The 14,604-nt window shown below is 33.2% G+C and overlaps 2 protein-coding genes across 2 annotated transcripts in view; one reads left to right on the top strand and one right to left on the bottom strand.

Moving 5' to 3' along the window:
• Nucleotides 1-14,604, bottom strand: part of Adar (Adenosine deaminase acting on RNA) — a 30,899-nt gene that overhangs the window by 11,290 nt on the left and 5,005 nt on the right. The window contains exons 5-12 of the mRNA XM_088257693.1: nt 14,114-14,288; nt 13,137-13,364; nt 12,869-13,040; nt 12,656-12,767; nt 12,061-12,214; nt 11,820-11,988; nt 10,774-10,873; nt 9,733-9,884 (exon numbers count right to left, since the gene is read on the bottom strand). Of these exons, the coding sequence (XP_088113819.1) occupies nt 9,733-9,884; nt 10,774-10,873; nt 11,820-11,988; nt 12,061-12,214; nt 12,656-12,767; nt 12,869-13,040; nt 13,137-13,364; nt 14,114-14,288 (1,262 nt within the window). The remainder of the gene's footprint in view (nt 1-9,732; nt 9,885-10,773; nt 10,874-11,819; nt 11,989-12,060; nt 12,215-12,655; nt 12,768-12,868; nt 13,041-13,136; nt 13,365-14,113; nt 14,289-14,604) is intronic.
• On the top strand, nt 398-8,003 carry LOC148310886 (pancreatic lipase-related protein 2-like). Its single transcript, XM_088257718.1, has 6 exons — nt 398-446; nt 4,189-4,300; nt 5,077-5,225; nt 5,403-5,544; nt 6,746-6,957; nt 7,882-8,003. The coding sequence occupies exons 1-6, from the start codon at nt 398-400 to the stop codon at nt 8,001-8,003; spliced, it is 786 nt and encodes a 261-aa protein (XP_088113844.1).

The raw sequence follows: 14,604 nt of genomic DNA on the forward strand, positions 1-14,604 counted from the left end.
GAACTTCCGAGAATTTGAGTAGTGTGGTTGTTAATCATGGGAAGAATTGGTGAATGATACACGTGTGTAAAGTGATCACTTAAACCAGCCTATGACGGTCGTAACCCCCGTAAATGCCCAGACTTCCATATTCTTCTTCATCTATGTTGAGATGTCGAAAAACAACATTTTATTTTATTTAGAGCACTTAAAAAATTGACAGAGAACTGAAATCACAATTAGAAATCCCTTGGCTTATTATATGTAGACAATTACAATCTAAACGCATTGGAGATATAGGATTTTTTTCTCGATTTGATGAAAAATGTTTGAGTAAATTAACACTATGAGGTACATGACGTTACAGTAAAAGTTTGCAAGTTATTTAGTGCATAATTGATGAACTTTAGTATCAGAGATGGCACTTTCACCCTACGCTATAGCCTGCCTACTAGCGTTGTTGCCCGGTGAGTATCCTACCTACTTTACATTTATTACATTATTTTTGTATTATACAATTACAATTATACTTTATCAAATAAAGTTACTTTGTTTTTAACCACTTTTTTATTGGTACATTTTTTATCGTGGTTGAACATGTGTAAATAGAGTATTATAGTAGTAGGAGTGTGTTATATTACTATACCACAAGTAAACAATGCTTTTAATATACAAAAAAAAATGTTTTATTTTATAAAGTTTGTAAAATATGCCACAAAGTATCTGCGAAAAACATTCAAGAAAGGATTACGTGTATACTTTACAATAATTGCCAATATTACAAGAACGCCTTTTTGACAATTTTTTCTTAGTAAAAGGAAAGTTTTCCTTTAAAATATTTAAAAAGAATCATTAATATTTGCCGCGATAAAAAAATATCGTAAAAAGTTGTTTTTATCCCTTTAACTAGTAAAAATGAGTTACGCATTCTTGGAATATTGGTAACGGAATACAACCTTAATCGTTTTATTAATATTCAAAGCATTATTTTTGTGAATCGAATTTGTGAAGAAAGAATAGTAAATTTACGAGGCGAATGGTTGAAGCAGAGGAAGACCGAGGAAACCTTAGGATGATCAAGTATTTCAAGTACTTGGTCAGGTCAGAATTCGGAATAATCGGCGTGTATGTATGAAAAGATGTATGAATGTGGAGGAGGCGAAGATTGTGTGCAAAAACATATTGGTGTGGCGTTCTATTCTCTCTGCCTACCCCTGCGGAGAAGCGGCGTGATGGTTGGCTATTTTTTTATATTTTTTTACCATGATTTTGCTGTCAGACATTTCGAGAAAATGTTTTCTATAGGTGTAAGCGTGTGAATCGTGCCGCTTACATGCCAGTGTAGCGATTGTCCTGACGAAGAGACGGGTACGTCTTGAAACCGGTAAATTATTTCGGTGAGAGGTTATACGTATATTATTTTATTATACGCCAGTACATCCATGTAGTAATATGGTACGCGATGTGTATAGGCGTATAGGCCATGTGAATTTTGTAGTCGTTCGGAAATTAGGTAATGACAAACTTGTAACTGTATAAATGCAGGATATGTCTGCAAAAGATTGGAAAATGCAGAGAAAATGTCCGAGAGTAAGCAGCTATTATTTATGAAATGGTAATTGCATTTTCCAATGAATTTTGATATTAAAATATGCATCTTTTTTAATGATGTAAGCATAAATATTTCACATATTCAATCACGAGGCAATAAAATGCATTTGGACCGTGATACGTTCGCTGTGATTGAATGAAAAATATTCTGAAATGAAATTACCTATTTTTATAGTTTTGCGTGACATTCGTTTTAAGTGTTTATAACTTTTTTTAAACAGTGAGTAATGAAATATCAGATTAAAAACTGGTATTCGCAACATTCGAACTTTGTACTGCAATTTAAAGTAAAACTGTTCAGTGAAGGCTTTTAATAAAAAAAAAACAGAATCATCAGTTAAATAATTGAATAAACGCCAAATATTATTTTTAAGCTATCGAAAGTAATAAATAATAATCACCAAAATTTTAATCTGACCTTATTTCACAAAAAAATTTCGAAATATGAATTAAGTATCCTATGGAGCCATAATATTATTGTTCCACTGATTTCATGTGTTTTCACAGAAATGTACTCACAAGAAGTGTTTTCATACTCTCTGTTTAGTTCACTTTTGATCTTGGTACCTTTTTCTACTTATTTTGTTAACCAGTCTTGTTAACCTTAATCCCATGTCCCAAAATGAGCAATGGAAATTACTTATTGGAAATAATATATATGTGACTTAAGTATGTATGTATGTAATATGTTTTAAAAAAAAAAAAAAAACCTTTTCCGAACTCAATGGTGCATAGGACAATTCATTGGATGGAACCAGTTTTACTTTGATCGCTTATTACATGAAAACAAATTGATCAGTCCTGCGCTCCAAATAAGTCCTTGGTGACATTAAATAATGACCTTTATAAAAGTTGACCCCCCTAGAAACGAACCTGGGACCTCCAGCACGACAGCCAAATCCTTTAACCACTACACTACGAAGGTGGACCTTACGGGGTTACCTTTTTACATTCAAAACTGTTCACAGTTAGACGTGATGCAAGTAAAAATATCTGTGATACATTGATGTAAACTTTTTTACTTATGTTATTTCAAAATTTTATCATAGGCTGTCGATTGTTTTTACAAACGGTTTTTCGGAATGCAGTAACTAGTATTATCTGTATTTTATGAATTAATTTTTAAATCAAACACAGATTTTTTCAGTATACTAAGTTGTATTTTATTGAAAACACAAACGAGTTTTGAAAATGCCATAACTAGGAACATTTGTCACAATATTAATTTTATATGTTTTAAATAAAATACAACTTAGTAGACTCAAAAAAACTGTGTTTGATATAAAAATTAATCAATAAATTGAAATGGAGTTCTACAAATTAAACGCTAAATCAATAAATAGTATTATCTGCTTAAATAATACACAATATCTGAATTTATAAAACATCGTCGTTTATATGGTGATTTTTCTAGTGCACCAGAGGTGAAATGGTGATTTAAGTTCACACAGATAGTTTCAGAGCTGGGAAAAACTTTTTTTTTTTGAACACAAATTGCTCAACTGTGAACTCATTATTCTTCATGCTTCACGTAATGCATAATTATCATATTACAATACAACAAACATTGCAATTACATATCATATACATCAACTACTCTGTGCATTTGGATGAATGTAACTTAATTGGAAATAAATACAAATACAATTTATAATTCTAGTGATATTTTTGTATTTAGTCAATAACTAGGTAACTATTTAGTCTGAAGAAATAATAAACATCAGTTGTTATTTTAATTTATTTAACAACAATGCATTCATTGGTAGAAATCATTAGTAGTCTTTAGTTAATAAATAAATTCTTAAAAAACTGCGCATCCTAGGGCATAAATTACTAGTTTACCTTGTAAATATGAAAAAATTTCATTACTTGATTACCAAAATAATTTTCTAACCAACAAAAAAACAGTCGACTATCGCCAATTGTCTACCGTCTGCTAGTACTGCAACCGCAGAGTATAATAAAATGTTAAAACAAAAACAAAAAAGTTTACAAAAATGTATCATTAAGATGTCAATCCCTTTCTACTCGGACCAAATCTGACGGAGACCAGTATTAAATTTTAAATCTGCAATTTTTCGTAAAAAGGCAGTGAGATTAATATATGCAACACAAAAAGCGTTAAAACGCTCAAACTCTTCTACCCCATGGGTACATTTCTGTGTTGGTTTGTACTTAAAATTTGAGGATTTTTTTCACTGGAGTATCTGACGGACCATTACGAAAATTGAGTTTCGGGCTCAAGTCAGTTATTCAAATGTATCATCTTGCACCTCCTTGACAAGATTATGACTACTATGAGAAGTTTGACCCCTTCTATTTTGCTAATGATGAGTTACAAAGTATTTATAGTTTGTGTGTTTTGTGACAAAATTTCTATAGTTCACCTGATATAATACTGACTATAATATTGTTATTGCTACTCATATTTTATATCATAAAATAATGAACATATTCACTTTTTGACACCTTCTTAATTACTAAAACGGGTATAAACTTCATATTTTTACCCATTTACCGGTAGATAATATCATTCCTAGTAACGCGCTGATAAATATTGCCATTTTTGTACTAATTTGTAAGTATTTCACGGAACAGGTCCTCCGGGAGTGAGGTATGAGGATGCATATTTGCAACTTTACCCAGTGGATGCAGCCAAGTGTCCACACCATGACCTTAGTAAAGACATCACGTTCGATCTATACACAAAGTGAGTATCAAAAGATAAGATTAACAAATCGGGTCATAGACCGGTGGTAGCGTCAAAAACTTCAGATCTGAGATCTGGGATTCGATTTCCCATTCTCACACCATTTCGCTTATGCACATTGCAAAGCATAAGGCATTGGACTGATTTTATACAGTGTTCATTAATCAAGTCATAGTGATCGGTGTTGTGCTTCAGATGCAAGTTTGGTATGGCATATTGAATGATTAAAGTGAAAACACTCTTTTTCTCATGTTAAAAAAGTCAGAATCAAATCCAAAATTTCATGCGCAGTAGTCAAATGTGCTAGCCACTATACATACTATAGGGGCAGAAAACGTGGACATTAAGTCTAACCTAACATGACCATTAACTAAACTAACCATTGTTCGATTAATAGTAAAAACATTCATTCAAAATAAAAAAAATCCCACTTGGGTGCATTTGTTGAGGGGTACAAACAACATAGTATTTTCACAGATATTTGTTTTACTATAAACTCTTATGAATGATTTATCTACAAAATTCGATTTTAAAATATTATACAATTTTTATTATTGCACTAGTGTTAAAAACATTCCATTCATTTCTTCCTACTATAAATATCAATAAGTTTAAAAATAAAAGTATTTAATAGTTATACATAAAAGAAATTTGATTAACGGTAATACAATTTTTTACACATTTGAACAAATTAATTTTATAAATATATCATTCATGGTCAATGGAAATGCTTTTCCAATAGTAAAAAGTTCATAGACATGCATATTTTTTCCCAGATACAATCCTCTGGTGGCAGAAAGACTCTGGCTAGGAGACGATAAATCACTAAAAGAATCTCATATAGATTTTAGAAAACCGACAACAATATTTTATCATGGATTCTTTGAAAGTTCTGAATCCACAAGCAGTAACATGATGAAGCAAGGTAAATTAAATATCTAATAGAAACTTCATAATTATTCAAATTCACCGTATTTCTTAAAAGAAATTCTATTTTATAAAAAAAAATTCATCAATGTCCTCAAATAAGAATATAAATTACTTTCATATGCCAGTTTCACAGAATAATTATGCAGCTATTGTTGATATACATACTTTTCAGCGTACAGCATAAGAGGTGACCATAATCTGATAATTATCTCCTCGATCCGATTATCAGCCGGACCGTGGTATCCGGCTGCCGTGAGAAATACGTGGCTCATAGGACTATACTCAGCACAATTTATTAACTATTTATATGACAGGTAAGAAAAGGTTCGGGTGATTCGCTCTTATAAACTAATGACCAAAAGATAAGCAAATTGATAAAAAAAAGACATTGAATAAGTTAGGATACTAGGGGATAAAAATCTGTTAAAGATACAATGCTAAAACTAATATCTATCACATTGCTCTCATTCTATTCTGATAAAACAGAATATTCCTCGTCAATAGTTATGCACGACTAAATGATATCCTTCAGCTTCTTTTGTATATATTTTAATAGTCATAAGGAATGTTTTTTGTAATCAATTTATCATTGTCTACACAAATCTCGATAAATTTAAATCACATTAGCAAGAGCAATGTTTGTTATTTATTTTTCAAATGTATTTTCATAATAGTACATATAAAATAGGAAGTTAAAGTACATTTCTGCGAAATTTTAGTCTTTTAAATAAATTATAACCATGATTTTGACACATTCAAGTAAAAGGATTCGCACTAGCCCCACCCTCCCCTATGTAAGCGAATGAGCAAATCAAACAATTGATATTAATTCTTCTTCTCAGTCTTAGTTTTTATTACTGAGGGTTGTGACCCTTGTTGAAGCAATGAATATTCTTCAGCTATCCGTTGACTGCGCTGCATGTAGCGCTCCAACCACCAAGGTGCCTGCTGCTGTCTTAACTTGATCGGTCCATCTTCCTCTCCCTCTCTTCCCTTCCAGGGTACCAATCACAATCAGTCATTCCAGACTATTTTCATTGCCTCATTGAAGAACTTGTACAGACATTGGCCCAAATCAAGCCATCCAAGTGTAACTCCTGACGAATAGACTCGTAGGTGCGTCTAGCTGTCCATGCAGCATACGGAATTCGGAGCATACGCTTCCAATACCACATTTCAATTGTGTCAATTTCTCTCCTTTCTACTGCTTTTATGGTCCATGTTTCAGCAGCATCGTCATGGAGTGGATCAGACTCTTGACTTTTCTTGACTTGATCTTTATTAAAGCTTTATCTTGGTGTTGTTACCACCCCGGTCTTTCCAAATTTTGTCCAGCTTAGACATCATATGAATGAATAGATTTCGATAAACATCATATTATATCCCAAATGACGATATTCTAAAACTTTCTTAGTATAGTTTAAGGAAGAAACTGCTCGCATAATTGATTGAAAATGTGTGCCAACTTATTTTAATGCAAACGAATGAATAATGGCGGGTCAACAATTGCACAAGAGGACTAGATCCGGGCATGCTGCACTTGGTGGGGATGAGCCTGGGGGCGCAGGAGGCGGGCGTGGCGGGTGGCGCAGCGCGACACCGCCCGGCGCGCATCACGGGCCTGGACCCCGCGCTGCCCCTCTTCCCCGGCCTGCCCCTCTCGCACCGCCTGGACCGGAGCGACGCACACTTCGTGGACATAATCCACACTGATGCGGGCATTTTTGGTAATATATACGCACTGCACTCCCCACTGTATGAACCATAACTTTATTTTTATTACAGTGGAATCCGCTTATTGCCATCTTGAGATTGGTTTTATTGATATCGATAAACGGGTGTTACAATCAAATACATATTGTAATTCATTCCAAAAATAAAAATAAAAACTTATTTAAAAAATAAAGTTAACTGTCTGGTTTGTAGTAATAACCCTTAAATAAATTCATTTCATTCTAAATATTTTCGATGTTTGATACTTTGTACTCTGAGCACAAAAAAAATTCAATTTGTATTTTACAATAATATATGCAGGAAGGGTTGATATATTCTCGAATATTATCCATCTCATTTTTTCTGCCTCCATAGTGTAGTAATTACCACATTTGACTACCATGCTGGTGGTCTCAGATTCGATTCCCAGCAGAGTCAAAATAAATATTCATAAAGTTTTCATAAAGTATTTTTTCACTCAAATATTTATTTAATACTACCCTGGACTGGTACCTTTGCATTGATAAAATGCAGTGCCTTATGCACCATTGGGTGCGGATAAGGGTCACTAGTAGTATTATCCATCTTCTTTCATAAGGATATTTCTTCTTTTAGAATATTCCTGTTTACAATCTTATTCAAAATGAAATTATGAATTTTTGTAAAATTGTATAATTATACTATTTAAAAAAAAATTATACACCCCTTAGACTATTTTATTGATAATATTATTGAATCATCTAAAATATAATAAAACTCATAATATTTGGTATAATATTCAATGTTTTATGGTCCATTATAAACCATCAAAAATGTTTTTTTGAATTTAATATTTTAATCATAATATCAGTAATTAATTATTTTAAAACTAATTTTATATATGAATCTACTGAGTAGCCAGAATGATGAAATATTTATACTGTTTACTGTTCAAATAGGTATTTCAGAAGCTATGGGACATGCAGATTATTATGTCAATGGTGGAAAAAGCCCCCAACCAGGATGTGAGTTGAAAGCTGTGCTGCCAAGGAAAATGCTTTTTGAGAAATGTAAGTATTAATCAGAATTATGAATAAATACTTTAGGAATAAACCGATACTTTTCAGTATGAATTAGATACGGTATATACAGCAAAATCATTACACATATATTTCTTTTTTAATTGAAAAAATCACTTGCAATAGCTAAACTAGATTAGAAGTACATTAAAAAGCAGGGGCGTGCGATGGGAAAGGTATTTCTACACATTTGTTCAATTGATGCGTAACGACGCGAAGGGTATTTTTACCTTTTACGCCAGCCACATTTCAAAGGCATAAAAGAAGGAATTATCCAATGTTTTTATATGAATTTTATATTCCAATCTCTTTGTTAAGGTCTTAACTGTATGTACATTATTATTAAATCCTGTCGCCAAAGGTCCGCAGGTATAAAAAATACCCTTCTGAAATGTGTTAAGAAGGAATACTGTTTGAAACGTGTAGGTATTTCACTTGAGAGGTATAAATGGTACAAAACAAAGTACACATTAAAAACTCAAGGGCAGTGCTGAGGCTGTCTTAATATTTACCAACGAAACGTAAACTTAAGTATTTTGTCATCCTTTGTAGTCGATGAGCTATTTTGGAATTTATGAACAGTGCTATTAGGGTTATTTTTGTGATGTGAATATTCAGAAAACCGCATCTCTATGCCTACAAGATATGTATTACTATAACACTTAAAGCATGAAGCGAAGGTTAGTTTTGTATAAGGCTGGAATTCGATTCTGACAGCAATATCGACCCGAGTGCTTTAGTGATAAGCTTGCTAAAACTAAAGCACTAAACAAACTCAATATATAGTTCGCATATGAATAAACCAAAAGACTGTACTAATATGAATTATTAGTCTTATTTGAAAATATTTTTGCACAAAAATACTTGCAAATGAAAAAAAAAACTTCACAACTAAATTAAGGAAAACTTTGACCAGTAATTTTAAAGTGAGGTCTAACTTAAAATAAATATAAAATATAAAAACATTTTTTTTTTCAAATATAACCTGTGTGTAAAAATAAGGTTCAGATATCAAATTCGTACCGACATAGCTGGCCCTGCCAAATAAATGCGACACATATTTCAATAATTAAAATTTGAATTTTCACAACAAAATGTACTATTTTCAGTTTTCTGCAGTCACTGGCGTTCATATCAACTTTACTGCCAGTCAGTGATAAACCCATCGGCATATCCGAGTACCCAGTGCACTCGAGACACTAAAACATGTAAATTACAAAAAGGTCGGGAGGAAATTCATACGTATATGGGTTTTGGAGCCAACCACAGGTAAAGATCTTGAAAATTTTAATCGGATTATTTTTTTACTCCCTGAGCTTTAACTATTTATACTAACCAATAATAGTGTGCCAAAAATTAAAAAAAAATAACAAAAAACATCTTAAGGCCTAGATCTCGAGCATTCAAAAACTCCTTACCTTTCAATAACTCTTTTCTTTTTAAAACCTATATTTATTTTGAAGAAAAACTCATTTTTTCAATACAAAAAAAGGGTTTTACGAAAAAAATTCAATTATGTAAATTTTTACCTGGGTTTAAGGAAAAGAATTGCGATTTACAATATTTTGGGCCTTAAATCAATTTGTTTTCAGGGCTTATGGAAAGTTCTATGTGAAGACAACAGCTATTGCACCTTACATGTTTTATCAAAATGTTGACAAAGAAACCGAATAAAGATATTTTTTTTAATGTTGTTTTATTTGATGTGAAATATTATTGATAAAAACTCACCGGTATAGATGATGTGGATGCAGTAGAGAACCGAGAACTATACTGTGGAAGTAAATCGGGCGCAGGAATATGGAGAGAAGTGAGCCCTGCACTCCCAGAACGTTCCACCGGCACACCTTGTCTGAACAGGACATTGTCAATAGGCGTTCTCCCTACAAAATAATACATCACATTATTGTCATACTATCACCGAGTACACTATATTGTGTATATGAAGTCGCAATACACTCAGACCTCGCTTTGCGTCGTTTCACTTTATGTTCCAAGTTGCGTCGTTACTAAATTAAGACTCATTTTCGCTATCTTTGATGTCAATATGATTTCAATATGAATATAGCAATTCACTTTGCGTTGTTTCAATTTGCGTCGCGATATTTTGGAACGTATCAACGACGCAAAGTGAGGTCTTAGTGTGAATTTTTCAATTGATGTGTAAAAACTAATTTGTCGGAAGGAGAGGCGTTGACCATATATTGCATGCTGTTCACTAGTTTATTGGAAGGAGAGGCATACAATCCTGTTAAATATGTATTGCTTTATAAAACTAAAAATCGCAATGGCTCAGTTAAATCGTTGCTGATACAGTGCTGAAGCTGAATCACTAGGAGTATATTCTAAAGATTGTAAATTTTCATTGTATCAATAATCAAACAACCAAAATCTAGTACATATACAAAGTTCAATTAAATATATCATGGGTTACTGGCAAAAAACTTTAACTCTAAAATCCCTCTTTTAAAAATCACTGTTATTTAAAACATTTAACCAGAATAAAATACCCGCTATTAAACATAAAGTTGAATTTACTTTTAAAACCACGTAAATATGACATTTCAAAGAACTTAGTGTATTTGGCCAGTTTATAGAATGTTGAAAATTTTATAATTTACATCATTAAGTCAAAATTACATATTTTCAAGTTAACGTTTTTTGTCAGTACACCCATGATATATTATATGTAGTATAATTAAGTAAAAATTATAGTACAATCTAATAAACATTAATTCAGTCCAATCAAGTATAAGCATAATATGTACAAACCAGTAAAACACCATCCCAAGTTTGTATCCCCTCGCTGCTCTTGACAGGAATAGTTCCTTCCCCGGACTCAATTTTTGTTCGTAGTTGTCCTCTGGCTTGCCTGCGAATAGAGAATGATAAAGTTACATATTTATGAATAGTATTTTATATTTGTTTATAATAATAACAGGCAAGATTCTTTGCAGGTAAGATTAGGTACGGAAAATATGAAAAGTACATAAGAAACACCAAGACTATTTGCAAATAAGTATTCCTTGGATTCACTTTGATACTACTACTACTACTACCATCACACCGTTTCGCTGCAGGGGTAGGCAGAAAGGATGGAACGCAACACTCTTCTGTCCTGACATACACTCTTCGCCTCCTTCACATCCATACATCTAGTTATACATGCCCTCCGATTACGCAGACTTTGGACACCACCAGATTTTAGGTTCTGATTGATCTGATCGTGCCAAGTCTTTTTCGGTCATCCTCGTTCTGTTTTCCTGCTCACATTCGCCACATATATTTTCTTAGTCATTCTCTCGTTATCCTTTCGCTCCACATGTCCATACACCGTAAAGAACTCTTCCTAATCTTTCCAACTATTCCTTGTTCAGTCTTACATTCCTTTCTTATATCTTCTTTTTAATTCTGTCATACAATGATTTTCCACACATTCGTCAGAGGGAGCGCATTTCAACAGCGTTCTTTCTGCTTTCCTCCTTCCTTCGCCAGTTCCATGTTTCGCTTCCACACATTAGTGTCGGTACCAGCACGCCGTTGTGAACCGCTAGCTTGGCTTCATTGGATTCATTGAATTCATTTTGCAATAGGCAAAAATTACCAGTTTCGCAGTAGACCAATTATTATTTTCAAATGTATTACATACTAATTATTGGTAATTCAATATACACATACGTATTTACAAATGTATTTTTGTAAAACATCTTTGTGTCTGAAGGATACAGCCTAATGAGTACTTTACTCACATACAAAATGTAGTATTTAAAACACCTTCAGATAGTCCAGGATCAACCGGCTGATATAAATTATTGTACCTGTTAGGATGTCTATCCGGTGGTAAGCAAGCCTCTTCATGTGGTGAGAATATCCGAGCATCTCCACAAGGAGCCGTGCTGATGTACAGATGGAATTTGTAAGTTTCACGGACCTCATAACCTCCTCCTGGACATTTTCTTAGTGGATTTTTGTTATCCACTACATCATCTGGGTGAAAAATAAATATTAAATTGGTATTACATATCACAGTAAAATGTGTATGTGAGCTTATATACTTACTAGGAGAATCAGCTAGTTCTAGAAGGCATCCGTATAGAAAATCCTGAAAGCATCTTCTGGAAATAACCTCAGCGTGGCAATCATTAACTGCTAATCCACTTGTAGAAAGACGATCTCCCGATACGCACTTTGTTCCGCTACTTACAGCTATTACCTTTGCAGAATATAATGAAACGATAAGCATCATTAGTTTATATTTTCCACCGAATACATTTATTGGTTTCAATCATTTTGTTCAACTGGTTATTTGGTAATCTATAAATATGTCTAAGATATAATGAAATATGTATTCTTCTTCAAACCCTTATCCGCACCCGGTGGTGCATAGGGCACTGCATCATAAAAATGCAGTATTATCTTAATCATTATTAAATTAAGGAAAGGTGATCGGCCCTTCTGATTCAGGTATCCAACCAGTCCAAGGTAATATTGAATAAATATTAGAGTAAAAAATCACTTTCATTTATTTGATCCCCCCCCCTGGGAATCGAACCCGGAACCTCCAGTACGGTAGCCGAGTGTACTGACCATTAAACTACGGAGGCGGAGTAACGCATTATGTATTACATCATGATAATAATATTTGAATCCTTACTTCAATATTTTGATTATCGGTTCCATATGTCATCACAATACCAGCTAAAACCTTTCGCCTTATGTGAATCGGATCCGACTTCATTAAGTCATTAAATTGATTAATTACCAATCTGAAACCAAATTCAAAGAAAAATATAAGCTTTCACAATATTGTTTACTTCATTTTTATGTATTTGATTTGTGATGGAAATATAATTTCAGCTTATCTTACTTTGAAATCTCATCAGCCAAAGTTTGAGGCAGTGCGGAAGAAATAACAGAAAATAAATCTACCGACAGCTTAGGAATGTTGTTCTCTGCGATCTTTGGTGTATTAGGATTTAGAAAAAGCGCCGCTATGGCCGATTTGGAAGCACCAAGTTTTGCACTTTTCTTACTCGATCCTTAAACAATCGATACAGAAATATAAGTAGTTACATATGTGTAAGTTTGCATCTTATTCATTATGTATTGTATATACAGTGTGTCTGAAAGCTCACCATGTCCTTCGAATTGTTGACCTCGTATCTCGCAAATAACTCTGTACCGTCTATTGGAGGAGTCTGTTCCAAATTCTATAGATTTACAGTGAAAAATCGCATCGGGAAAAGATTCATATATTACATTGACGGGACTTTTTGCAACTATCGGGGTCGATGGCTTAGTTAGTACTATTGGAGGCAAAATTTCAGTTTCATTTTTCACATTGGAATCATTGGTAATTGGATCTGAAATAAGAATCAAAAATGAGACATTGATATGAGTACTCTAAGACTAAATCAATATGAGACATTAATATGAGTACTGAAATCTGTCATTAAAATTTATGTTCATTATATGCTATATGAATCTAGCCGGATCTAACAGCGGGATTAAAAGCCCCCATATATTTAGCATTATACGAGCTACTTACTTCATATTTTCTTAACATACATCTTAAAAATAATATTAAGGAAAAATTTTCTTATTTTATTTTTATAATTTCAAATCGTTTTAAAATATTGTTTTTGAAAAAAGGCACTATCAGTCAGTGCCGTGAGGTCTATATACTTATTTATCAGCAGGGTCATTTTTTGTCTGCTAGGGACATGTTATTTCTTTCACTCTAATAAATGTGGTATTACCATAATGAGAGAGCGAGACTAGACTAACTAGACTAGTCGACTTTCGTTTCATCCGATTTCCAGCCTCTCGCTTATCAGATGGCCGCCGCCGTCAGTCGGCATTAGACTGCGCGTTGGAACAGACGAGGCATCTATGACTCAGCTGGCGGCGAGTTGGTACTTGCTGCAAGCTGCGTACTTCGATTTCCATACATATATGAACTGGGGTCTTTTGGTACCCCCCTTTGGATCACGTGTAATTTTTTAATGATCAGTACAAGAAAGGTTTGACAAGAAAAAAAAGTTTAATTTTTTACTTGTCATATTTGCATCTGGCAACAGAAAAGAACATACATACTAAAAAAACATTTTACCTGGGTTAACTTCTTTAGGTAGAGAGGTGGAAGAAACGTCATCGTCAGTAGTAAAATCAAGGGGAGTTTCTGAAGGGGGTAAAGGATGTTGTAGAGCAGCAAGAGCCTTTATGGCCGCCGCAGCCTTGGCAGACTTCTTACTCGATCCAGTCCCTGAATAATTATTACCATTTACCTGAAAATTCAAGAAAATTTAATGTATTATGAGTTGACCACTTACATTACGTTATTGCACTTTTGACCAAAATCCAAGCTGGAAAATAACATTTTTACTAACACAAAGTTAACAATGAGATTTAACACAAAGTTAATAATGCTTCTAAATACAAAATAATATTGTCTCTCATGTCGGCAAGTAGCACTCTATGGTAAAGTAAAAATGTTGATTATTCAAAATTGAAATAAATGTTTATTTACTATCATTCATTACACTATCTGTAGGTCTTATGATACAACTGTAATATTCATCTTAAGGCCATATTTTTTTGTTT

This window comes from Brachycentrus maculatus, unplaced genomic scaffold, assembly GCF_059751285.1.
Source record: "Brachycentrus maculatus isolate JH-2025_06_01 unplaced genomic scaffold, ASM5975128v1 h1tg000086l, whole genome shotgun sequence".
NCBI classification, from domain to species: domain Eukaryota; kingdom Metazoa; phylum Arthropoda; class Insecta; order Trichoptera; family Brachycentridae; genus Brachycentrus; species Brachycentrus maculatus.

What these genes read in the sequence shown, in the direction of transcription:
- LOC148310886 (XM_088257718.1), top strand. Translation starts at nt 398, where the DNA reads ATGGCACTTTCACCCTACGCTATAGCCTGCCTACTAGCGTTGTTGCCC. An exon ending in ACGTTCGATCTATACACAAA is followed by an intron (nt 4,301 to 5,076) that starts GTGAGTATCAAA and finishes ATTTTTTCCCAG; the next exon opens with ATACAATCCTCTGGTGGCAG. An exon ending in CACTGATGCGGGCATTTTTG is followed by an intron (nt 6,958 to 7,881) that starts GTAATATATACG and finishes CTGTTCAAATAG; the next exon opens with GTATTTCAGAAGCTATGGGA.